The following is a 26,380-nucleotide window of genomic DNA, read 5'->3' on the forward strand; positions in this document are numbered from 1 at the left end:
GTAACGGTATGTGAATAACGGTTGCCCCACCCTGTCACAACACTGGCTACCAACAACAGAGCTTTAAGTGATTTTCTAGGTGTACAGCTTGAAATACGGTGAGATTTCTTGATGTTTGCAAAAGACACTCTAACAAAAAGGTAGGTTCTAACGATACCTGAATATAATTTCACTTCCGAACTTAAAATAATTTTAATTGTATTCTTCATCACTGGATTTTTCCTTCCCAAAATTTATATCATAGTTCAAGTAGGAATATACAAAACCAGACCAAATCCCAACGGTTCCTACATGCTTAATAACGTAGGCCTCTATAAAACAACGACAGCGACATATGAACCATCTCTAATAGCTCTACAGAAAATGGCTTCAAATTAGCAAAGAGTTTTCTGAACTATGTAGAATATGCTGGGCATCTGTAATTAAATCTCTTTTCAGTTCATAATCAGCAAGTACCCCTAGTTGTACCCTCCAAATATTCTACAAATCAAATCACAATTCCTGCCAATTATCAGGGTGAAGGGATACAGGCAAAGAAACATTTTCCTTAACATTTTTTTGAAGTCTTTTAAGGTCATTGCTAAACATCACCCTCTGTTTTCACCGAACAATAAAAGCAAAACAAAATATTCAACTCAATTTTCTGAAAGATGCATAAATTTACATATAAAGATTTAAAACTGATGACAAATTCTAACAATTGTCTGAAGAAATCTATAAACCAATGTTGTTCTTTATTCCAAATCCTCCTGTAAGATTTCTCTCTGCTGGGACGCCCATGGCAGCCAATGATGATTTAATCACCAGTCACTGCTATTCAGTCTATTTCATATTACACTTGTTTGAGGCAAGCATACCTTTTTGTTTGATTGCTTTTTAAATTACAGGCTTCATTTTCAACTTTTGAGGTGTCAGACTTACTCCTATCACCTAAATTGTTTGTAAATTCCCCGAGACATGGATTGCAACTATGTGACAGTTTGGAACAGGCAGGGAAAAAAGAACCAGAGACTTACCGACAATACCACAAAGGGAATAACTGTTTATAAGCTTGTTTTCCACTACTGAAGATTACCTTATTATGGCAAGGCAATGTGCTACGGTAGTGTTACTTATATTACCCTCCTTCCTATCTTTATACTCTAAGAACATCAAAATAAAGAAGGGAAAGTTATATACTGCATGACCCTACCAACTGTCAAATCCTAGGATCCTGGCATTGAACAGATCCTCTTTAATGGCCCAAGACTTAGCTCCTTCCCAACTCTTTAGTTCAGCAAATATTTTATGTTCAGAGCTATATAATTCTCTTCTATCAGCCTTTATCTGTATGACACAAAGCAGAATAAAGCACAACCATGTATATTTAGTTAATTATGAGTGCTGTTAAATCACTGGTATATTCAATGAACAGGTGACCCTCTGAGTTTAAAACAGGAGAATACTGGCTTGAACTTGAAAGGCTGTATTTAACTGTATCTTATATAAACTATTGTTTCACCAGTTGAGTGGTGTCAGATATGCCAGGCACCTTGCTACTTCCTGGAAACTAAGCAGGGCCTTGCAAAGAGGAGCTTGCACGTGGAACAGAGCTTAGTTTAGTTTAGTTATCGCAGAGATTTTTAGAGTAAAATGAGGATAGAGTTCTTGAAGTACCTTTACAGATATCCTCAAACCTCGATCATCAACAATGTGAAAATGCTGAGAAAATGTTCTGTGGCTATGTCACTTTTTCTCCTGTGGAAACCACCATGTCATTCTTCCTTACCTCTGTTCTTTTCCTCACTCTCCCTCAAGACTAACAACTAACTATTCTTCAATGAGCATTTGATGCAGCATCTTTACAGTGATTCTCCACTTGAATGCTATTTCATATGTACATGGCAAGTTACATAGAAAAAGGAATAAAATCTTTGTTTTGCTGAAGCTTGTAGATTCAGGATTTCATGCAAGATGATCTGTTTGTAAAACGTACAGATAGCAGAAATAGCAAATAAGCCTCAATGAAGCTACAAAGGCAAGAAGGTACAAAACCAAGAAAGATGACACTTGCTCTTAAGGCTTCATAAGTGGACCACACTTCCATAGCAAAGCATACACAGCCAACAGATCATCTTGAAGCACTCAAATCACTGAAGATTTTGGTTCAAAACCATCTGCACATGATCTAGACCACAAACTATTCTCTTCCCACTTTCCCAAGTGAAAATCTCTCAGCTACAAATACTGTTTCGTAGTAAGAAGGCAGAGTTGTCTTTTGTGTGGGCCTCATTAAAAATACTGCATTCTGTGAAGCAGGGAAATAAAAAATAGCTTAGCTCGATAAAGCAGAGTTACAGACACCATGGCTTGGCAACACCTATTTTCATTTACCATTTCTTTGTATGACTAAATGAACCTATACAGCTAATCTGATTTTTATTCATCATATAAAGGTGTTTATTCTTTCTGTTCATTTGGCTAAGCAACATCACACAAAGGCAGAAGTAGGCAGATTTTGTTAAAAAACAGAAGGATAGAACAATACACAACAGCAGAAGGGCTAGAATACGGACAAATTCTACAGAACTTGCCTTCTGCAGTAAGAGTTATTTTTGTCAATTAAGATACCACTTCACTCCATACTGTAGCTTGTTTTTCAAATGTGTTTCTGACATTATTACTAAATTTCTTTATTAAATCTGCAACTTTTTGCCACACTGCTTGTGGTAATGAAAATGGTGGAGAGGGATTCAGGGTTAAAAAAAAAAAATACACAAACAAGCCATGACTTTCCCATATGTAATTTGTTGACATAGTTTGTATGACTGATATTATAGCATCTAAGAAATTTATCTTGTTTCTACCTTCTTTTTCTTAATATCTGAAGTTAACATTCAATTCTGATCAGACCATTCTTTTCCAAACTAGATGAGTCCCAGTTTTTAGCACAGAATAAATACATATTGTTCATCATCTAAGTTTGAAATGAGTCAGCTGGAAAACAAATGGAAAAAGCAAACAGAAATGGAGATATAACTAAAAAAAAATGTAGGACTCTGCATGTTAAATTGTAAAGCATTAATTTTACTTAGCCAATATCTGTTTAAAAAGAAAGAGAAAAATAGTATTTTATATTGGTCTCATACACACACCAACTTTATCCATTCTAGCAAAAGTTTCAATCATACACATTTGAAATCACTTAATATTAAGCATGGTGTCTCACAGCATTTCAAGTTAGAAATATTTCCAGTCAAAAGAGGGAAACTAGTGTAAGACAAAAATCACCAGTCAAACTCCTGGTCATTTAAGAGTGAATGAACCATCCCACACTATCCTACATTCAATTACTTGAGAACATTTTTCTGCTTTATAACGTAGAATCATACACTCCTAAAGTCTAATTTAATGTTTTTTCACAGTTCTGTTTCCACTTTATCCATCTTTTCACAGTCCCTGGGTAATCACAAGTCAGCAACACAGGGGTTTTCATTTTACTTTTTTCACGTTGGAATTAAAACTGATTTATATTTTATTTTTCGGCTGTATCACTTTTCAATATTTTTCCAACCTAACTTCTTTAGATATTGACGTTATAGACTGCATTTAAAAAAAGACAGATAAACAGAACTGAGGAAAGCTGTTCATGAAATAAATTAGTATGTCCTTAGTTAAGCTGCAGTGTGCTACCAATACACTCCTATAGGCTCTGATCCAAAGCCCATTGATTTCAGTGAGGTTTGGGTCAGATCCACTATAAAAAGAACTTAATTCAGTAGTGGTAAATGAAATCTAAAATATATAATTTAATTAGAAAACACTCCAAGTAACACTGCAAATAATGTTGGTGACTTTTCACAGCTCATACAGATTTTAGTTCCTTAAACTATTATTAAAAAAGTCTGGAATTTATAGTTTTTGCCAACCACATTGTCACAGCTTAATTGAGCAGCTGTCAACTGTTAGAAAATAACTGCATCATCATCCTTTTTAGAAGAACTAGTGTGGGAAGTGAAACACTTACATGGGATCTAAAGTTTCTGGAGTCATGGTAATGAATCTGTTTTCATCAGGTGACCATGAGTCATCATTTTATCAGCAGTTTAAAGGGTTTTCACAATAGTTGAGCATCATCAGCGCTCACACTTAGCAATGACTGCAGCAGAATACTGAAATAAGGTGCCGTGTCCTGTGGTACCATTCCTTAAAGTCTGGCTATTGAGTCAAGAAAAATATGCAAAGTCACGGTTGAATAAGTGCTGCAGTGAACACAAAATATCCAGAAACTAAGCTTTTATTTGAGAATTGAAACCAAGCAATAATTTTGCTTTTAAAAATAGACTCCTTTTAAGGAAGTTGTGAACCACATGGATGAAACATAAGGAAAGAATAAAAATGTGTCGTCAGTCTCTCTTCTCCCTTTTACTCCATAGTCCAGTCAGAACACACTCATATATCAAATACTCAGATAACTTCCACATATCAGAATCCATCTACATTGTCCAGGGTGGGGAGAAGCCACACAAAACAGTACGAAAATTTTTATATTAAATTTTCACAATACTACTGTCAAGAGCAAAAACTGCATCCCTGCGTCATTAAACTCTTTGTACATGACGTTACCAGGTACTATATGAAACACGGATCCCTTTACCTCTCAGCCTACTAACCTCCATCTGAACTCACTGGAAAGAATTGAAGAATTTCACCTACAGCACAAGCCGAAGCCTCTCCCAGGACCTAAAGACATTCAGTGACCCCATGCAGCATCTCTGCTAAGCCCTGATGTTTTGCTGGACTCAGAGAGATTGAAGTCTGCTTCTAAGTTTCCCATCCTTTCCTCGTTCACTGCTGGACTCAGGGGTCAAGCAGGCAGTACCACCAAGATCCCCAAGAAACAGAATGGTGGAGGTGTAAAATATGTTAGTGCTGGTCAGAAATAAGGCATATGGCAAATATCATTGAGAGTACATCTTTGAATTAATTACATCCAAAAAAAATTTGTATCACTTGGTATGGTGCATATTTAGAATCCCATATCACTGTCACAGTAGTATAGTGCTCACAGTTAGCAAAATCCTAATTTTCTACCACAACTGGTACTTTTAAAACTAATCAGACTTATTTAAGTTACCAAAAAAAGTAATGCAAGTTGAACCATCCTTTTATTCCTTATTTGAAGTGATCCCCATGAAAGCAGTGTTTCCACTATTGATGTTTATCCCTCTGGCTTCCTATTCCTTTCTCCTTTTGCTAACACTTTAATCTCTCAACTCTTCATCCACTCATCATTTCCCTAGGCTTGAAAATTAATCCTCCGAGGTCAGTGAGGAAACTTCCATTGACTCCAGGAGGTTTAGAATTAGACCGTGCACTTAATTTTCCTCCCCCCTCTACCTCCCAACTTCCTCTTTTCTTTGTTCTGGAACTTATTTACTCATCACTTTAGTCATTCCATATCTGGTCCCATGAAATTAGGAATTAAATACAGAGTTAAGAAAGAAAACTAAATAGATGTCCCTCCAACCATTATTATAGTTTTCTACTTCCTATTTTAAATCATCTTTTCCCCCAGGTCCCTTGTTATCTTCTTAAGACATTTAAGCTCTTTTAGAGAAGTATCATATTTTATCCGTTCGTATAGAAACGAACATCACAGCTGAGTGAAGAGTATCATGCTACTTGATAACAATTCCAACCACCTGTATTTATAGTTGTTCTGACCAATGTTGCTTTAGGAGAACACCATCCGTAGAAAACCACCATTAAATGGCTAATATAGCTATTTCTTAACTTTTAAAGACCCAAAAAGCAAATATAAGAACATACAGTACATGTAAAATTCAACAACCTTTAATCAGTTTGGAGAACTTTCACAAATTCTGTCTGATTGTAGAAAACAGCGTATTTCTATTGAAACAACTACAGGAATTTCACATACAAATGTCTTAGTTTTGCAATCGGGAAAAAGAAGTGGACATCAGAAAATATCGTATTTATTAGTTATTTTAACTAAGCACTCTAAAAAAACCCTAGCGCTCAAACTAGGAATGAGTATGCTAAACAGTTCAAAACTGTATGTGTAAATAAGGCATCTGTAGTATCAATCTAGCAACGCTGAGCAGTCACAACATACGAAAAAATTATTTTAAACACAAATTATATTCCTTATTCTCGCTTTACACCTGAGAGCGCTGCATTCATGTATCTATGGACTTAATATAGCAGTAAAATGAATTTACTATCCTCCATTACTCATTACATGGAATCAGAGAAAAATCAAAAAATTAGATAAGAAAATCTACTCATCTCTCTAGTTTTTTTCTCTCCAAACAACCTGCAAGAAGCAGCAAACACACCACTTTCTCACAGAACAAAATATTTACAGAAATATTGATTAGCTCATTCAATGGACACACTTCACAGACATGTGAACTTTAATCTTAGATGTCTAGATGTCACCTAAGAGTCATCCAAACAGACATATCTGAAACAGAAATCTTTGTCGACATAATATCACTGTATTACATTTCAACTGGTAGCTAAAAAAAAGACAGCCCTGGAAAGGCGAGAGATATGGTGAAGCTTTAGCATTAGAAATCTATTAACATATTTAAACACGCATGGAAATATCAAAAAAGGCCCCTTCAAAATAAACTGTGCATTTTCTTATTCCAGACCAAAGACGGTAATACCTTCTACATGTCTGTGAGCAGACCCTAAAATGACCCATACAGCCCTGTAAGTACATACTAGCGTATTGTCTGACAGGAAGATATCTTTCCATTTCCTTCTGCCTACTGTTAGGGCCTATAATCAACATTCTTCCTATGCACACTTTCTTTCATGGAGCACTTCCAAGATATGCAAAGACAGATGTTAAGATGCCTTTAGTTATAAATCAGTATCTTAATGATTACATTAAGATACATCAACATTAAAAAAGTAAAGGATACATACACAAGCACAATGAAGGGGAAAACTGACCACATTACAGTTGTACTGTCATTTTTCTGTCCAATCATTACCAGTACTTCCTTCTTTGTTCCCAATATAAAACAGAAAAATATGCTCATTGCCTCAAAGGAACTTGCAATTTAAAGCAAGCAAGCAAAAAGTTTGAAGTAGTAAGGACCAAAAAGTTTCATATACCCTTCCAGCATGTAGTAATTTAAATTAATAACAAGGAACACTGCTGAAAAATCGATTGCAGAGTGTGCTGGATGACCAGAGGGAACATTGAAACTGTAATTATCTTAGATTAAGATATGTGCTAGCAAAGGCCTACAAATCTGAGACAGAACAGAGCTCTTAATTTCTCAAAGTAGGAAGTGGCAAAGTAAAAAAACTTCCCTTTGAGTTGAGCTATTGAAATGTAGTAACAACTTAAAGTCTTCAGTGTTTGGCAAATGAACGAATTGTAGAAAACAGTAAATGAAATTTTTCTATTACAGCCATAAAAATCACTATATTTAGTTTTGCAGTTTGGCATGAATAAAGTCAATTTACACAATTCTGGAAGAGCAATTCTTTCTAGTTTGTCCAAAGTTTTAAACAAGGCCCTAGTGATATTATTTTTCAAATCCATATAGAGTTCATGATTTTGCTTTAAGCCTCAGTAATTAAAGTTAAGATTTATTTCTCAGAACAGCAGTAAAATATTTTAGCAACACACACAGAAAGCTTAATTAAATTCATATGTCTTATTTTCCAGATTTGGGGGTATTTTACCATGCAGCGCTTTAAAAAGTATCAATATTTCCTAAATTGAAAATTGCTGATCAAGTTAACTTGCATAAAATATTATCTATTGCACATCACAACACTATGGCATCCAGCCACTTGGCAAGTGAAGAAAGTATATTTAGGACCTAACTGTAGTTTTTGTATTAAGGTTTAAAGCTATTTTACTGCATCAATTATTTTATTTCAATCGCTTTTAATTGCCCATAAAACCAAGCTTAGGATCGCCTTCCAAAAATAGTCCAACTACTCCCTCTACTGAAAATAAGTGACCATTACATTGGAGATACAGAGATTCTCATATAAAATACATGCTGTTAAGAAGCAAAGCCATTAAACACATTATAGGTGTTTTCCTCTTAGTTACGTTCCAGTCAGCTAAGACTTGAAAGACTGATAAGCTGTACTTCTCGCTCTCTTACCAAAAAGATTAACATACACATGCTTACAAAATCTAAAAACTTTTAAAAGTAGAGAAACGTAGAAGACAAGGCATGCATGAAACATTTTCAGACTCGGTAAAATACCCCTATCAATTTCAAACACGAGGAACCTAAAAGTAAGAACATAGTATTTTCTATACTCCCCCTGCAGAGAGGAGTGAGAATATTTTCTGCCTTTTAATGAAGAATCTTCTGCACAGGGATCTTCCTTGAAAAATGTATATGAAGATTGAACAGTCTTTCAAAATTCACATTAAACACAAATCCAGTGAATGTAAAGAAGCAAAAATTCACACAAAAGCCCCGATCTAACAAGTAAAATGTTACACATCTGTGCACAAAGTGAATTCCAATCAGCTTTTCACATATTTACATTATATATTTTAGTCAAGGCAAAGTTACCTTTCAGCATTCAGTACATGCAAAAACTTATTCTCATTTCTTGAATACTACCAGAAAGAAAATAAAGTTGTATCTCATTGGCACTCTCAAAAGTTCTATCTGTGCTATTGCTTACGTACAGACACATGCTCAATGAGAACCTATCTATTTGCGCAGATAGTCAGTGATGTCAAACTACTTAGTGACTGCCAGGGTACATGCTGAACACCGGTAAAGTGTCTATGCTGAATCAGCAAGCTGTAATAATGCAGGTCAGTAATCGAATATCTTAAGGCTTTTTATCTAGTGAAGATATTTTAACTCACACCACTTGTTTTCTTGGGCACTTACATTAATATTGATGATATCAAGAGTTCTCAGCTGAGAAAAACAACTCCTTCAGCCTCAGCTCCTGTTGTTAGCCACATCGGCGGCATATAGACTCAAAGTATCAGCTAAAATGTGCTCAAAATCAAAGATATTTCTCCTAACTCCTATATCAATACAGAAGAAGTGAATAGTATAGACATGATGCTGACAATTTAAGGTTTACAATCATGTTAAACAGTAAAAAAATTAAAGCAAACATCCCACTAAATGACAGCAGTTTTCCTTGGAAAAGAACACATAGCACACAAATAAAGCGTTTGGTCTGCTTGTTGTACAGGTTGGTTACCCACAAAACCAAGCTTCAACAGCTTCCACAGCCTGATCAGTCAGGAAGGTTTTTGTAGCTGCCCTCCAAAAAACCCAAGCTAATCCACAGAGGAAAGTCTTTTCTGTTAAGAAAATTCCTGGAAAAAATATTTCCAAGAGAATAATACATTGTGCTAATCACTTTGAAATGTATGCATTACCTAAACTACCCCGGACATACAGGAACACAGAAACAGGAGAGAAGGTTTCACAATTTTTAGTGAACAATTAGTTTTATTTATTGATAAACTGATATAGTTACAGTAGAAGAACTATTAAGTGCTATGTTCATTACAGAATGTTTTGAAAAGCATTACTCTTCAGATATATAACCAAAAGTAGAGACTGTTTGCAAAATAAACTGCAATGGCATTTTACTGGAAGTAAGACAACTAATCCCTGAAAATGGGAAGAGAGGCAAAAAAAAAGATGCAAATAAAGAGTGGAGTGTGATAAAGAGTTTGAGAACATTGCCACACCTTAAACCAGGAACTCTTAGACTACCTGGGAAGTACACAAGTAATACTGCAAGATTTCAGTACGAGAAGAATCAACCCTAAATTTTATTTCAGGTAGCAAATACTGTTTTACTGAGAATTCATGCAGTTTCTAATTCTAACTACACAACTAATCACTTTTAGTTACATTATTTTAATCTTCAGCTGACCACAGATACACTCTGCCATGATACAGCAGCGATTCAAGAAGTTTGCTTCCAAAGAAAGAGAAAAGCTCATACAAAATATGCTACTATGACCAGAAGCCTGAAGGATGCACCTCTTCATCATTAACTTTTAAAATCAACATACACACATTCTAAGCAGTATTACAGATTTTTTTTTTTTAATGAAAGCTATGACATTCTACTTACCTTAATGACAAATTTGTTGGATGCCATGATAAGTCAGTGTAAGTTGGCCCTATAAAAATATCAATTAAAAGTGATCAGCACTATAGAAAAACTCAGATCTCTACACCAAGAAGGATTTTTAAAATCTATAACTCATTTTTGTCATTACTGCTCTTCTTCAAACCCTATACTCTGCTTTAAGAAAACCAAGGAAAACTCTTATTTAAAGGAGAATTACTTAACTACCTGCGTTGATTTCTTTCAGTGAACCTCATAACTGTTCAGGCACTCAGCATCCAACACATGAAATACAAAGTTAGAACTATTTTTCAGACTACTACGAAGACAGAGACAAACCTACCTAACTTATCCACAAGAAGCCTTTCAGAGAGCAGCAAACTAAGCCTGGAATATTCCTTCACTACTGTCTCAACCACTGGTCCCTATGTGTAGAGCTCCTGGCCTAGTTTCTCTTTCAAAGTAATAGCTTCACATAAAATCCCTTTGCATAGCTTAAAGAAAGAAAGAACGAAGAAGAAAAGAGGGAAGAAAAATATATTGTTTTCAAGAAAAAGGTAAAGCAGGTATTGTTTTCAAAACTAAAAAAGGTAATGTTTTCAAGAAAAAACAATCTTAATATATTAAATAATACCTGCTTTAGTCAAGAGAGTCCTCAAACCTCTCTATGTAAAGTTCATCCCTTCCCATCGTGTGCATACTCCATTTCTACTTAGCTAGGGAGCCCAAAACAGCCTGCATACAATGGCCCTATAGAAATAATATCCTGTCACATTCTCTTAACAGGGGCTCAGTAACACTAAGCAAATTTCAAAATTTGCTTTCAAACCAAGCAGCAGTAAGCAAACTTCAGAATTTAGACACCCATTCACTACCTGCAGTTCTGGTAATCAGTAGTATCACAGTTTAAACCAGTTCAAGAACAAAGCACAGTCACTTTTTTTTTTTTAATAAGAAACTATGGCTTCTCTGCACCTAGTATGCATATATATATATACATGCTATGTATATTTAAAATTTTAGACTACTACATGCATAAAGCAATGTGACCCGAGCATTACTGTGGTTGCACAAAAGTAAAGTGAATTTTAGACATACTCTCCTCTTGCTTACCCCAAACAGGATTTAGATTGCTTAATTTGGGATACTGAGTGAGGTACATTTAGGCGTACAGACCCTGACCCTGCCTCAGTTAAATGCACCCTGCCTTGGGCACAAGAAGAAACCTTCAATTAATTGCTAAGATTTCCCCCCCCTTAGAAGAACACTGTGTCTCACTCGATGACTACAAGCTTCAAGTTGGCTTGCAAGCCAAACCACACGTCTAGTCACCTTCCACACTGATTTCAGTTATTCTACAAAAACCCAGGAATAAAAAAAATAATTTACATTCTATTTTCACACAGGATAGGAACAGAGGCAGCAGACAAGGAAGAGACTTGGATTGGACAGAAAACCAGGTGAACAAGGGTCTCGGCATACTGGCAGAAGGTAGAGTACTCAAACAATACAGTTCAAGCTTCAAAATCAATAAAGAATACCAGTGTCAGTAGCTGCTGCCTGCAATAGATGAACTGCAACAGAAATGACCCTGAGAATAGAGCTGCCTTTTACGCTCTAAAGTTTCCTAAAGGATTAGTCTCTTAATAAGACAGACAAATCTGGTCAATTTTGTCAGAGATGGTATAGGAAAATAGTAAGAATGCAGGAAGACATGCCCATTTCTCACTGCATACTTCAAGTTATTGTAAAGCACTGAGATAGAGCTGTCAAAATTTCAGGATACAAGTCAGGTTGGTGATATGTGTCTCTGTCAGGCACTACACTTACACATTTCAAAATGCAGTTGTTATCCTTATTTAACTTCAAAAAAGTGCAAAACAAGATAAAGACCCACTTTACAACTACATAGCATAGCACAGATAATTTTGATCTTAAGATTCAACAGTAATCATTTTGAACTAAATAAACACTTCTATGCAGTGCTTCCATTCCAAATATCCAAATGCTGAGACCTGAGATTTCAAAACAACTATCAGAAAATGTGAAAGTAACAAGGGCACAATTCCACATAGTGGCTCAAGGAAAACTCTCTATTACTTCAATGATTTTTTTTTCTATATATCATATCAATATCCAAGCAGTAAGAAACAGAAACAGTAAAAGGATCGTAAACAGTGAGAAGTAAAATGGCTGTTACTGTAACCAGGTTAAAATGAGTTTGAACTGAAAACCATTCTGCAAGGAACTACTGAAAATAAACTCTAATATAGTTAATAAAATGTTTCAACTATGCTCTGAAAACACTCAAAGTTAGAGCTTTTATCAGCTGCACAGTAATAGTAAGCAGAGAATTATATAGCAAATTGAATTCTCAAGTAACAGTCACACAGACAGAAGTTGGAATATCATGCCTGGTGCCACACGACTATCCTTCTCCTTTGCACAAAATAGCCCTAGAAGCTTTTCTATCTTATCGGAGTAAATTCTGTCAACTTTACCAATAGCAATTTTGAGAAACACAATATAAGGAACAGTGCTCTGGACCACTTTGAATATCATATTTCAATTCAGTCAGGTATTAAGGTGCTACTTTATAGAAGTAAACATAGTAGAACAACTATGAGAAGAATCTTACTAGGAGATAAAACTCAGAAATTCTTGAAAAGGCAGCTGCTAGAACTAGGTCAGAAGAGATGCTAAAGGGAAATGGCAGCCACCAAGTGAAAACCAAATGCACTTCTCAGTTCCTTGTAATGGTGTACAACATTGTATTCCTGGTGCTCAAGAACTCCAAGGAAGGACTACCCACCCCATCATGCAAAAATAAAAAGCAAGTAAGATATATCACAGCCCTTTCAAAACACCACAAAACCTGGGCACATACGACTCATCAGATTCTCTTAAAAAAAAAGTCTCACAGCAGCATTTCAGGATTGGATTTTTAATTTTAATGAAAGGCTAGTATCTAGAGCTTTACTAATGATCCCTACCTCCTCCCCCCAACAAAAAAAAAAAAAGAAAAAGAAAAAACAGTAGGCAAGAAACAACAAAAAGTAGGAGAGTGTTAAGTGCTATAGTCTCTTCTCCAAGTAGCTAGAATCGTAACCTGAAGTTAGGAAATCTGTAATTAGAAACACAACTTGCTATGGAGCGCACCATCAACTAAGGGCTCCTACAACAGCAATGATAATATTGAACAAACCTAACATTTACATGGAATTACCTGTATCTTGGGATATGGTAGAACACAAGGTACTTTGCCTCATGCTTCCAGGAACATAGTTCACCTAGATTGTACGCCATTTTTGAGCTGCATATGGCATACAATTCGTGATGGTGCTGCAGGCTTGTGAACTGAAGAACAGTATTTGGACTGCTAATCTTTTATCATTAATCCTTACAGTAGCAATAATATGAAGTAGAGTTGCAACAAAACATGCCAGAGCATCATCTCTTTTCCAAAAGCTGATGTCCTGCATGAGAACAAAGCAAGCACAGGGATCAGTCAGCTGAACGTATTCTGGCATGACCAACCTTTTTTGTAACAATTTGCCATCCAGAATACTACTGTTGCAACAAGTCTGCTACCACTGATGTGAGAAGGACTGCTGACAGGCAGAAATCCTCTCCAAATCCAATTTACAAAATAACAGAAGAAAAGAAAAAAAAAAAAAAAGAAAAGAGATGTGCAAGAAACGTAACCTTTGGTTCAATTTGCTCTTCATGGGAATAAGCTGACTTTGGGAGTTTGCTGACTACCCCATTCTTTTCACTGACCATACAGATAAAACAAAGGAAATACAGCAGACAGAATAAATGTAAGCAAATCCTTAGGAAACCAAAAAGAATACACCTAATACGTGAACCATCAGGAAAGTCACTGAACTATCACAGATGAAAAGATACCCAATACTAAGACATCAGAAAATGAGGAAAAGCACCCATCAATGGTACAAGAAAAAAAGCCAGCAGGCCCCAAAATACTTTGGCATTTTTCTGTGTTGAAAAAAACCCGCAAGAAACAAAGATCTATTACAATTGCTACTATTTGGTAACAAGAATCTGTTTCATACCATATCTGTTGCAAACTAATGCAAACCTCTAAAGGAAACTGTACATAAAGAAATGTGAAGATAAGCAAATAAGGCAGAAAAAGTTCTCTCAGAAACTATATATATTTATATGTTTAAAAAAAAAGTCTTGATGTGGTATTTGTAGTATTTCAACATCTAAATTTTTTATAGACAGCCTGTACAAGAAAACATGATCTAGAATTAAACACATAGGTTTCCTGTAGCTAGAGTGAGACACGCTTCAAAAATAACGTGGCAGAATATTGTTCTTTCCTAAATTTGACGTTAAGTGGAATGGTAGACACTGAGAAGCCAAGAAACATGGCCTCCTAGAGAGCGAGCTAAAGTGTTTTCTGCCAGCTGATGAAGAGCATCTTACCTTAGCAAAGAAGTAGCTTCTTTCTACTTCAGGAATGAGGAACTGAAAACTCCTGCCTCACATGCCCACTTGAAGATACAGGAGCTCCTAACACAAATGCAAACTATTCAGACTCTGCCCACCTTTACCATGTGTGGGGAAATGTGGGCACCTGAAAAAGGCAGAAACAAAAACACAAATGCTAATTAAGGAACTCTATAGAGTACGTTAATATTAACTATTTTTGTAGTTCAAAATTAACTATCACAACACAAAAGAGAATTTTTCTAAACTTTCCACTCCTTAGGTATCGGAGTCAAACGCTGTCCAGCCCAGACCCAGCACTCTTTTAGTCAGTTTCTGAGAACTGATCCTAAGCTTGGGATGAGCAGTGTAATACTCAGCTACTCACATATTTAGTAAAGTATTTCTAGTTCTGAAGACATACCAGAATCTTCACATTTTGCAGTTTCTGGATTTTTAGGCCCACTGTTCCCAGTTTCTCCACTTAACCTTTGGAAACTAGTATTCCAGCAAGTTAGCCTATTTTTAGTTCATTGTTATAGACACTCCTTCATTCATGAACTGTCATTTCACCTTTAAAGTTCAATGTTACCCTTTCACCACACAACTATATAGAACTAGAGGAATGAGAGATTCTGAGGAACATCAGCATGCTTATTACAGACAGGTGCTGGCTATGATCTTGTTGCATTGCTGAATGCCTTTTTTTTTTTTTAAGTTTGAACTTTGCATTCAGCTGTTCCACAAAACTTAAAAAAAAATGGTTATACTCCTTTTTGTATGAAGGTTAAGCATTAAAAAATTGTCTTTTGGCTACAGTGTACAACTGTACACAAAATTAAAAATAAAGCCATGTATCAACATATTAATGTAAGACAAGATATTCTTCACAGCGACTGCAGGAGTAGGAGGAGAGAGAAGAAGAGTGAATACAGAAAAGATGCAGAATAGAATAAGAACTAAGAAAAATTTTTAGAAGAGGCCAAGCAACGAAGTTTTCTTGAACTTGTTTTGCTCAGAGCAACGCTGTCCGCCTGTAGGAAGGCTCGGACAGGTGCGCGCCGAAGTAACGCGGAGCGACTGCAAGAGCAGTTAAGCAAGGAAGAAAAATCAGAGAGACATATTTTGAACCGGTGGTTCTGGCCGGTGCTCTCGAGGCTGGCACCTCGCCGGGCCGGGAGGGGGTGCTGCGGGGGGGCGGCACGGGAGGGAACCAGCCGAGGCGGCGCCTGAGGGAGGTGCGGCGGGAGCCGGCCGGCACCGCCGCCGCAGCAGCTCCCCCTCATCACCTCACACGTTTATCTAAGCGAGACTGAAGACCGAGGCGCGGCCGCTCCCCTCAGGAGCCTCCCGGCCGAGGGTCCCAGCCGAACGGCGGTAGTGCTGCCGCCGTAGTCGCGCCGTACCTCCTCCCTGCGCCGTGCCTGCTTCCAACGGTTCTAACGGCTCCGCTGCCCCTAAGTAAGATGGCTGCCGAGCATGAGCTTCTTCTCCCCTATCCAAAATGGCCGCCGGCTGTAGCCACCGCCCGCCCTACCCTGCCCGAACGCAAAATGGCCGCCGGGGCAGCCGCACGCGGGTGACTGTAGGCGCACCCGGGCCCCGCGAGAGAGCGAGCGCGCCTCGTTGTCACCTGACGCAGGGCTTGGCCAATGGCGAGCGAGAGGAGGAACACCCCCGCGCTAGCCTCAGCCCCGTGCGGGCGGGGAGGCGGGACGTGAGCCGCACTTCCGGTCTGCGCGAGGCTGCTTCCTGCCGCTGGACGTTTGAACGCGCAGGGGAGGGTGAGCGGCCCCTGGGGCCTGAGGCGCCGGCGGCCGGGCAGCCGAGTCCTCCCCTCCCTCCCCGCGGTGAGAGCCGAGGTGAGCGCCGGGATGGCCGCTGGGGGTGGCCGGGCAGCGCCTTCCCCACGCGCAGCCTGTTGCTGCGTGAGGAAAGGGGAGAGAAGCCTCGGGTGTGCCGGCCCTCTTCCTCGCCCCGGTCCCTCCCGCCGTGCCCGTCTTCCTCAGGTGCCTCTGGCCCGAGGAGAGCCGCTCCCCTCTCAGGCGTCCGCGCCGCAAGGTCGCTGGGACGCGGGGATGGGGGGTGGGGGGGGTCGGCTGCGGATATGTGGCGGCGTGACCGGGGGCGGTGGACTCCCTGCCGCCGGCCCGCCCGTCAGAAGGCGGGCTGCCTGGGCCGGGCCGCGGCCGCTCGCTTCAGCGTCTCCCCAGCACCTTACAGCCGGAGTGCGGCTGTCTCAGGCGTACCGGCCGGCTGCGCGACTTTCGAGTCCGCTTTGCTTTGTGTGCCAAGTGGTGCGAAGCTGTGATATCTCCATCAGCGTGATGGAGGGGGGTTGGTAGGACACGTTACCCCTGTCAGGTGGATGAAGTAGGGCGGGCGTAGGAACATTTACTCTCCGAGTTGTACCTTTGCAGCTCTTTAAACCAAGAAGTTATTTTGATAGAAAACCTGAGTATACATACCTTCTTTCCTGTAGTTGGTAATTCTCAATGAAATTCCATGGAAAGTAGAGGCTTACGCATTCTATTTAGGCAAGGATATATTTATTATGTTTGTACTGATACCTTGTAGTTTCTGAAGATCGAGGGCAAGGAGGGCTAAGGTAGTCGGGCATAGCTTCTGCTCTGGGCAATGTGAAGTGATGTCGGAAGCATTGCAGCTTGTTTAGCCTGCAAGTTAAAAGTTCCATATTCTATTAGGAGCTCGGTTAGTCATTGAATTTTATTAACTGGGGGGAAAGAAATGGTGTACTTGGAAACTGCTTTGTTTTAGACTTCAAATATTTACCATCTGAAGCAGTAACATTTGTAATTAGATAAACATAACAAACTGAGAAAGCTTGAAGATTTAGCATGCCAAAGCTTGAAGTAAATGCAGCAATTAACACTTTAAGATGTCTGAATTGAGGTTATTTTTATGGCCTTTTTTTGAAGTTCACAAAGTAAGACTTTCTTGTGTCATTTTGTGTTTTAATCATCTGCTGCACTGTAATTAAAGATATTAACATTCAGGTTCATCTGTTCTGTGCTATTATTATAGAGTTAAAAAAAGGATTTCTAGAATATATTTAAAATAATAAATTATCTTTACCTAGGTAGATGCCAGTTTGCAATGGGTCTTAAAACCATCTGGAAGGACTACAAAGTTCTGATTGTTATGGGAACTAGCCTTGGGCTGGTGCACTGGGGGTGGTTTTACATCAAGTCCAGTCCTATTTTCCAAGTGAAGACTGAGGACGTTGTTCCAGAACCTGGGATTGTGGCGTACGTGATGCGAAGCAATCACAAAAATAAAGAAAAATAGCATTAGTGCTATGTATTGTGGGTAAGTTGCCTAATTAGTTGTATCTGCATCTTTGAGGCAGGACATGAGTCAAATGAGAATTTTCTAACAGATGCAGTCTAGCTGCTCGAACTTTAGTCTTCCAGAGTTCTATTCTTGTTTGCAACTCAGTTAATCTGGTAGTTACATGGACCCAAAAAATGCACCATACATCTCAAAAACTACTACTAAATCCCATGTGATAGGATCAGTTAAGTGATGGTATTATAGGTCTTAAAGATACTTAAAAACAAACTCCAAGAACTTCAAGGCAATAGTCAAACTCCTGTGACTGGGTCTGCAGAAGTGTCCTTTCAGGTTCAAAACTGCCCAGAAATAATTGTGACTTTATGTACTAGCATATTCTGTGTTGTTAGTAGGGATGGTGATTACAATGGAAAAGAAACTGAAGTATGAGAGAAGTCTAAATACTTTACCTTTGCACAGAAATGTAAATAAATATTCCTTTAAGTTTTGAAGTGTTTAAGAACTGAAAAAAATTGTGTATCTCAGGCATCTTGAAGTCAGAAACCTTTCTTTCAGAGGCAAAGATTTCTTAAAGTTGTTTGAACGTTAAAAGCTTTTGTTTCTGAAGTGGTTGCCGGGGAAGCAGCGCTGAGTAGTTCAGTTCTTTTGTTCTCCAGTAAAAACAGTTTAACATCACTACGGTTTTGACACACTCATACAATTAAGTGCAGTTTATAGTGGCCTGTTACTTCTAGACCTACAGGTAAAACAGTATATAAACTAGTGGTCAGAATTGAAGTTATTAACAAACACGTATAATTTGTGTACTATATGCTTGTAATATACATAATAGGTTTTCTCAATTAAAAGGCATTATAGTTTGATATTTGTCCTTATGTGAGTTTTTTGTGAAAAATAAAATAGCAGTTTGAGCTATGCAATAGTGTCATAAGATTATCCTAATACCTTTATGTTTTTTATTGTAGGTATAAGTAGCTTTGAAGCTTGTCATCTGTGAGTGTTGCCAGAAGAGATGAGGAAAGCTAGCTGGAGTAGAAAGAACTTTCTGCTTGGGGCAGGACTGTTACTTATAGGTGTGCATTTTGGAAGCATGCTTGTAAACTTTGTTGCAAAAAAATCTGTTCGATCGCGTTCAGAAGCTAAAAAGGAAGATCATTGTGAATGAAAGAGCTTACTGCTGTCATGATGTACCAATTTCACAATAGGATTTAATGCTCATTTTAAGAGATAGATGATGAGCAGTCATTATTGTATGACAAAATGTCATTATTGTAGTGTATGTACTGTTTCACATTTAAAATCATAATCCTTGGCTGCAAATAATTAAAATGTACTACTATAAATTTAAAAAGTGCTGTGAATTATAGATCCAAGTAAAAATGAAATACCTTTTTTTGGCCAGAATTAAAATCTTACTTTGAAAATGTCTCGTCTTGAAGCTAAAAAGCCTCCGTTATTTATTAGTGAACCTTTAGCTAAAGATACAGTTAGTCAGTCGCTGTCTCTGCTAAGTGGAATCTTAAAATCTTGCTATGGTCCTGCAGGTAGACTCAAACAGCTCCACAACGGTATGGGGGGCTATGTTTGTACAACTTCACAATCTTCAGCCATACTCAGTCGTCTTTCTGTCAGTCATCCTGTATTAAGTGTTTTGACGGCCTCTGTACAGAACCATATATCCCGCTTCAGTGACTGTGGCTTATTTACTGCCATTCTTTGCTGTAGTTTGATTGAAAACTTTAAAAGCCTAAATGTTGCATCTTGCACTGTCATTAAAATAAGCAAGCATCTTTTGAGTTTATGTATGGACTACCTCAAATCTGAGGCCTGTGGTTGCCGAGTGTCCGTGGATTTTAGCAGTCTTGAGACTCTTCTTTGTTTGGTACGTAGTGTATTAACAAGCAAACCTGCTTGCATGCTTAATAAGCCAGAAGTTGATCATCTCACCACGCTGATTTTAAAGGCTTTTATGTTTACTGTTCCATGCCATGTTGAGACTAATGCTGTTTTAGGAAAGTGTGTAATAGTACCTGTGAAAGGTAGAAGAGTTGTGGATTCTACAGTTCTTCCTGGACTACTGATAGAAACACCAGAAATTCAATTGGCGAAACCACTTGCTGTCAAAAGAACTTGTTCAAACATGATCAAGATAGCACTTTTCTGTGTGTCCATGTCAGGAGACCTCTTCAACCCTGAAGAAGGAACTATAACAGTGCATCATGGAATTTCTCTAGAAATGTCAGAGCTGAATCAGTTGCTCAATGTAGGAAAGCAGCTGATTAATGATGAGGTCGGCCTTGTAGTGTGCCAGAAAGTTATCCATCCATCCTTGAAACAGTATCTGAAAGAGAACCATGTCATGGCTGTGGACAGAGCTGGGCTATCTCTGATGGAACCCCTGAGTCAGATGACAGGTAAGAAGCGAATTTTCTGTACTAAACAATTGTCCTTAATGTTCATCTCGTAATGAAAACCTGTCTAGGTTGGTGTCATTGCAAAGTAAGGATTCTCTTAGTTCTGCCTGCATCCTACCTTAGCAGTTGAGCAAAAGGAGTTCTTTTCTAGTCTGAAAACCATTTTTTAAGGTGATGTTGGTCTTTTGCAGGCTCTAATGATTACATACTGCACATGTGATTACTGATTGCTGCATGAGGAATATCCAATTATAGTAACTGGTTGCAAATACAGATTTTCAGACTTATTTAATGAGAATAAAACAATTACTTTTTTTATCTTAAGCTACCACTAAGTCTTGCACTTTGAAAACGTGTTGGTTTCTGTTTGTGATTTCCTGTGTAGATTGAAATGTTAGGTATTAAAGAATATATATCATTTTAAAAGCCAAGAGGAAAAAAGTTCATGCTTTATGAAATGCAACAGATAGCTCTTCTGACGACAGTAATTCATACTGTTTTCTGCTTTTCTTAATTGGACAGGTTCAAAGCCTATCGCATCCATACAGTCGTTGTCTCCCTGTTGTTATGGCAGTTTGAAAGATGTGCGCATTGAGAGTTTTGCTTCAAAACATTTTGTGCACCTAATTCCTCCTGACACAGTTGTCTGCAGCTTGATACTCTGTAACAGAAATGAAACAGCATGGGATGAATTGAAGGTAAGCAAATTTTCTTGAAATCTTTCTTGAAAAGTCAGGTTTTTAATGGAAAAATAAAGAAGTAATGAGAAGTATGGATACTGTGAGTTTAGGAAAGTGATTTCTCAGTATGTAAATGGAGTTTAGTTAGAGTTTAGGTACACAATTTCAAGAAAGCAATTCAGAAACACTCTTGTTTCCAGAATTTCAAAATCCTTGAAGTGCTCATGTTCATTTAATGCCTCTGTGTTAATATGGGAAGTTGTTTAGAGAGAGAAACTTTTTTTACCTGTTCTTGAGGCCAGTGCTGGATAAACATTTTCATTCTCATTACTTGGTCTATGAGAGCATAGAGGAAAAAATTGCCCAGCAAAAGGCCAGCAGCAATACCTGCAATGGTAGTCAAGCATAGTTTTGCATTGAATACTTGCTCTAGAAATGTCATTGATACGGACTGACATTTAGATATAACCCTGTTTTGCAAAAAGAAGGGATAAAATACAGCTTTTTAATTTCTGCTTTTCCATATTGAGTGTGGACAAATAAATACAATTTCTTATTAAGTAAACATGGCTTTGGAAATCACTCAGCAGCTTTGTAGCCACACGTAATTCAAGTTTATGGAGTCCATCCCAGAAACTACTGAGAATTTTATTCCCATAGTTTTCAATGGGGCCAAATCCTAATAATCACGGTGTGTCTAATGGCAAATTCATATGGTTTTCAGCGCGCCTGTGAAACTGCAGAACATGTGTTACAGTTAACAATGAAGGAACCTTTGGCATTGTTAGGAGGTGGCTGTACAGAAACTCACTTGGCTTCGTACATAAGACACAAGGTATGTAAGACAAGGTTTTTTAAAGCTGGTTAATATACTTAAGAAACAAGAATTTACATAGAATCACTGCTACAGTTAAAACACTTTTCTAGATTAATGTCACATTTTTGCTAATATAAAACAAAGGGGTCTTTTTGAAGCACTTGGTGCTAATGACATCTTTTTCAGACTTTTGTTAATACTGTATTTGTACTTGTTAATCTTTCTTTAGATATCTATTATAGTAAGTGCTTATTTTTTAAATGTTAAAATAAAAATGTGTAGAATTTTGATATTGAAAGATAATCGTGCAGAACTCAGCTTTGACTTGTCTAGAGATCTTTCCTATTGTGGAATAATCATCACGTGAACAATTCTTTTAGTTAAAATTGAACCATTGGTTTAAAATAAAGCAACAGTACTATATGTGTTTGTTTAAAATGATTTCTGTAAGTGTTTAATTTTCTGATTTTGTTTTTTTTTAGAGCTGTAGTCTGTCCAGCAGCAGTTTTAAAGATATGGATTGTTCTCGGACACAATACCAATTGGTTGCTGATGGTTTTTGCCGTTCCCTGGAGTCTGTAGCTTGCTCTCTGAATCATGATGGTGGAGAAATTCTTACAGACATGGTTTATGGACACTGCTGGTTTGTTCCATCAGGTTTTCCCTCTGTCTCTAATTGGTCAGATTTAGTTTCAAAATGTGGCTGTGGGATTAACGGTAACACTGAGAATCTCAACTGGAGGCTTTTGCAAGGCCAGTTTGGCTCTCCTATTATACAGGGCTGCCCTAAAGACCCCTCAGTAAAGGTTGCTGACTTTCTGACATTGGACTGTTTTGCTGCAAAGTGTAGTGGCCTACAAGTAGCTCTGGAGACAGCCAATCTGATTTTGGATCTTTCATATGTAATTGAAGATCAAAATTAGCTCTGATCTTATGTGAATTGTGTTGCACAGCAAGATACTTAATTGAAAGCAGAGTAATATATTAACATGTTAAGATACTTTAAATGGTTAGAATATGGACAACAGAAATTTTAAATCAAACTGTTGGCCATTAAGTATTCTTCTGATTGTTAATCTACTGTGCCCTCAAGCATTTTCAAGTGTTTAACATTTTGTTAGGAACTGTTAAATGATTAGCCAAATATACAATGAATCATAGTAACATATGACTTACAAGTAATAAAATTAGTGTATTCAAAAGAGTGAATGACACTTCAAAAACTGTGTTTCTCATGTCCTTCTGGGAGATTTGAATGTTCTCCTTCAGTAAATAAGTGCTGAATATAAGGAGTCCTGTATGATATTCCCTTGCATTAAGCAAAGTTTTGGATGTTTGTTAGCTCTGTGGCATCTTCAGAGGAGTGGGAAAAATGGATTCACTTGCTGAGAAAACGTATTTTCTGGATTAGAATTTACGTAGTCTCAGCAAAGGTTTTACACATTCAAACAGACTTTTGTATTGTAGCAGAACTTTATCACTGGTATTTTTAATTTGGTAGGTAAAAAAGAAGGCTTTCCTTAGCAAATATCTTGAGCCACTTATTTTCAAATTATATTCTGAAGATCTTGTCACTATGTGCACTTTCTGTTTCTAAATGGCTGGAAGATTTTAATTTGTATATGACATTTATTTAGCAAGTTATTAAAACTCAACCTGCAGATCTTAAGGTAGCAATAGAAGATTTGAAAAGAAATGGCAGACTGTGTGGAAAAAACTTTTGTAAAATGGACCTTGATTGTCTTCTGTGGAATACAGGACAGTTTATAAATAATGTTTCTATCATTTAAGCAAAGCTGCAAGAAAGAATGTCCCACTTACCATTCAATTAACTCTTTGACTGTGCATAGCTTCTTTTCTTTTAATGAAGTAAGGCTTTAAGCTGCTCAGGCTTGTTTTGATCTTTAAATAAGGCTGTAGACTGAATGATTGAAACTTTTTCTCATTTTCAGCTTGCATGCAAGATCAAAAGGGGTGTTACAGTTTCTTGCTTAAACTCATTTTCTTTGCCCCTTTTCTTCTCCCTCTTTTTTCAGTCACAAGGGATAAGTTGTTCATGACATGCTTTTCCAGAAAACATCCGAGTTAGTTATAGTCTAGTCTGCTTATTTGTTTCCTGGTCTCTTAAGTTTTTAATATATTTACTGAGTATAAGCAGTAGAATTGTTTTGTATAACTCAGTTTTGAAATATCTAATTAAAAACAGATCTTTCCAGACCTTTTGTACAAAGTCCTTTTCATTTTGAGAGCATAAATGATTTTCTCACTGGAAAAAATGAAAAGTTATTTAAAGTTCTTTATCTTTTTATGACCTGAAGTGATTGCTTCAGTGCTATAAGATATCCTTTGGGAATTTGTGGAAGAATGTTACAAGGGTTGAGATGGAGGCTGTTCAAAGTTGGTTACTAAAAAGGCTGCTTTCATATCTTGATCCTCCCATATGCCATGAACCATGTGAAAACATCAAGAATAATGAAGCCAAATGATGGTGTGTATCTTAAGGCACGGAAGAATCTTGGTAATACTTCATCTAATTATGAGTGTCTAACTCAGTGTTGAATTAGAGTATTTTACTTCCCATAGTAGAAGCTTGTTATGCAGTGCAAAAATGTTGAGTTTAGTGACTACAGCTGTGAAGTTAAAATTAAACCAATATTTAAGTAGAAGTAGTTGCTAGTGTTCCTTTATCTTGGTATCTGAAGGTTGCTTCACAGCTCCTATAAAACCGTTGTTAGCTCCAATTCTATTCTTCCCCCCCTCCCCCCAGTCTTAAGAAAATCACACATTAGAAAATTGTGAAAAAATTAATTTTTGGTGAGTAGGTAAAAGTCCATTTATACCTGAACCAAAGATTGTTTCATATATAGATAGTTTCCAGAACAATGAATTTTTGTCTCCCAATGTGACTGAAAAGGATAAATAAGCAGCTGGCACTGCTGCTTATGGGCAGTTCAGCTTCAGTTCTCAGTTGTGCTACCATCTTCCTGAACCTTTAGTAGTTAGTCTTACCCTATCTTTAGTGGGTAACACAGGAGGAATACAAGTTTGGATACTGTTTAAAATGCAAGTAAATAGAATTTTGACTCTCAATCCAAGAGCAACATAAAAATAACTTTGCTGAACTCCCATGTTTCCTGATAAAACTTAGGTGCAAAAATGGTGTGTTTCCCCCCCTGCGTTTTGAAAATGACAAAATGAAATATCCCCAGTTGTAAGTCCTCTGAGAAGCCACTACAGTTTTATTCCTCCTCCCCTTGGAATGTAAAGTTTGTTCAGTGGGAAAAGTTAGCATTACACAAGTATTATTAAGAGACAAGTGTTTTCTGATCATGACCTCAGTCACGTCTGACTTCCACAGATTGCTCAGAGGCTATTAATTTAAATTTTAATAATTCTACTGGTAATGCACAAGAAGTAAGAACATTAATCTCCAGCTTTCTCAGCTGTGTCAGTGCTCCAGGCTTAGCAGGAGCAAAAAGAAGTGCTGATATTACAATCACTCAGGTCAGCATATTTAAGTAAGATGCCAGTTTAATATAGTTGCTCCTCAATTCAGTATTTCAGTTTTTGTTCAGTATTTCAGTTCCCATTTGGTATTTAAAACTTCAAAGTGAAGACCTGAAAATGCTGATTAATGTAGGGATCATTAGTATTTCTATTATTGCGTCCTATTTCCAGTAGACATACCATTAAATGTTACTATTTTGGCATGGCCAAAGAATGCAGAATACTGGCTTTTCCCTGGGTCTGCTGCTGATTTGTGAAGTTGTAGAGTCACTCTGAGCCATATCCGAAGTCTTTTTCTGTCTATTTCCCTATCTATAAAATGAGAACAAAGATAACTCTTCTTAAGGCATGGAGATTTGTGGGTGAAGAGTTCTAAGTAAGATCCAGATGTAAAGTGAAGAACTACTTGCTGCACAGGAACAAAGAGATAGATAATTCAAAACAAACTCAAATCCTTGCTGAAATATTATAGTCATTTCATTAAGGGAACTTTGGCCAGGATTTATGTAGGCTCCTTAAACTACTCTGCTAGGTAAAACTCCCCTGTTCTCCCAGTATATTGAATCTGGGTGTATTTTCTTTTTCTCTGAAACTTCAGCAACAGTATATTACTGTTGCTAACAGTAACCTAATTTATTGCCTTACGTCTTCGGTACGCACACGCAAAGAAATGTGACCTTAAAGCCCTGTGCAGGAATGGCTGAACTTCAAGACAAGCATTGTCAGACACCTCAGCAATCCTTACTGTATCATGTAAGTCTTCAGAGTCTGTGCTCTGCATGTGTTTCAGACCAGATGTTCATACGCTCATCCTTGAAGACAAGGTAGAAACAGATTTAGGAGTTTGGGGAACCTAACCTTACTGTATTGGTAGTGTAACACTGATTCTTTTTTCAGAAGTGCTTGGGCATTTTTAGGCTAACCAGCTGTTACAGTGTTAGATCTGTCCCGGTAAGATAAGAGAGTATTTATTGTTGTCAAAGCTTGTAAGAAAAATACCGCCTGGAATATTGCAAGCACAGTAGAGCATATACAAAACAATTCACATTACCCAAAACCTGAACTTCTGAATTTTA

The 26,380-nt window shown here is 37.5% G+C and overlaps 4 protein-coding genes across 5 annotated transcripts in view; 3 read left to right on the forward strand and 1 right to left on the reverse strand.

Annotated features, from left to right (window-relative positions):
* Positions 1–16,138, reverse strand: part of SLX4IP (SLX4 interacting protein) — an 80,913-nt gene extending 64,775 nt beyond the window's left edge. Inside the window, exons 1-3 of the mRNA XM_072857442.1 lie at positions 15,978–16,138; positions 14,569–14,719; positions 10,117–10,165 (exon numbers count right to left, since the gene is read on the reverse strand). Of these exons, the coding sequence (XP_072713543.1) occupies positions 10,117–10,143 (27 nt within the window). The 5' untranslated portion in view covers positions 10,144–10,165; positions 14,569–14,719; positions 15,978–16,138. The remainder of the gene's footprint in view (positions 1–10,116; positions 10,166–14,568; positions 14,720–15,977) is intronic.
* A 166-nt stretch (positions 16,139–16,304) lies between these two features.
* On the forward strand, positions 16,305–17,880 carry LOC140649768 (uncharacterized). Of its 2 annotated transcripts, none has more exons than XM_072857445.1 (2): positions 16,305–16,433; positions 17,672–17,880. In XM_072857445.1, exon 2 carries the CDS (start codon positions 17,689–17,691, stop codon positions 17,878–17,880), a length of 192 nt encoding a protein of 63 aa, XP_072713546.1. In that variant the 5' UTR covers positions 16,305–16,433; positions 17,672–17,688. The 2 variants fall into 2 exon arrangements, with proteins under 2 accessions (XP_072713546.1, XP_072713547.1); XM_072857446.1 differs by having other exon boundaries at positions 16,309–16,433; positions 17,676–17,880.
* A 1,018-nt stretch (positions 17,881–18,898) lies between these two features.
* On the forward strand, positions 18,899–19,277 carry LOC140649769 (uncharacterized). The gene has a single exon (XM_072857447.1). It carries the CDS (start codon positions 18,899–18,901, stop codon positions 19,049–19,051), a length of 153 nt encoding a protein of 50 aa, XP_072713548.1. The 3' UTR covers positions 19,052–19,277.
* A 30-nt stretch (positions 19,278–19,307) lies between these two features.
* Positions 19,308–24,014, forward strand: MKKS (MKKS centrosomal shuttling protein). The gene is made up of 4 exons (XM_072857443.1): positions 19,308–20,300; positions 20,823–20,998; positions 21,705–21,815; positions 22,280–24,014. Exons 1-4 carry the CDS (start codon positions 19,310–19,312, stop codon positions 22,718–22,720), a joined length of 1,719 nt encoding a protein of 572 aa, XP_072713544.1. The 5' UTR covers positions 19,308–19,309; the 3' UTR covers positions 22,721–24,014.
* The last annotated feature ends 2,366 nt before the right edge of the window (positions 24,015–26,380 follow it).

The sequence above is a fragment of the Ciconia boyciana genome, chromosome 3, assembly GCF_034638445.1.
Source record: "Ciconia boyciana chromosome 3, ASM3463844v1, whole genome shotgun sequence".
NCBI classification, from domain to species: domain Eukaryota; kingdom Metazoa; phylum Chordata; class Aves; order Ciconiiformes; family Ciconiidae; genus Ciconia; species Ciconia boyciana.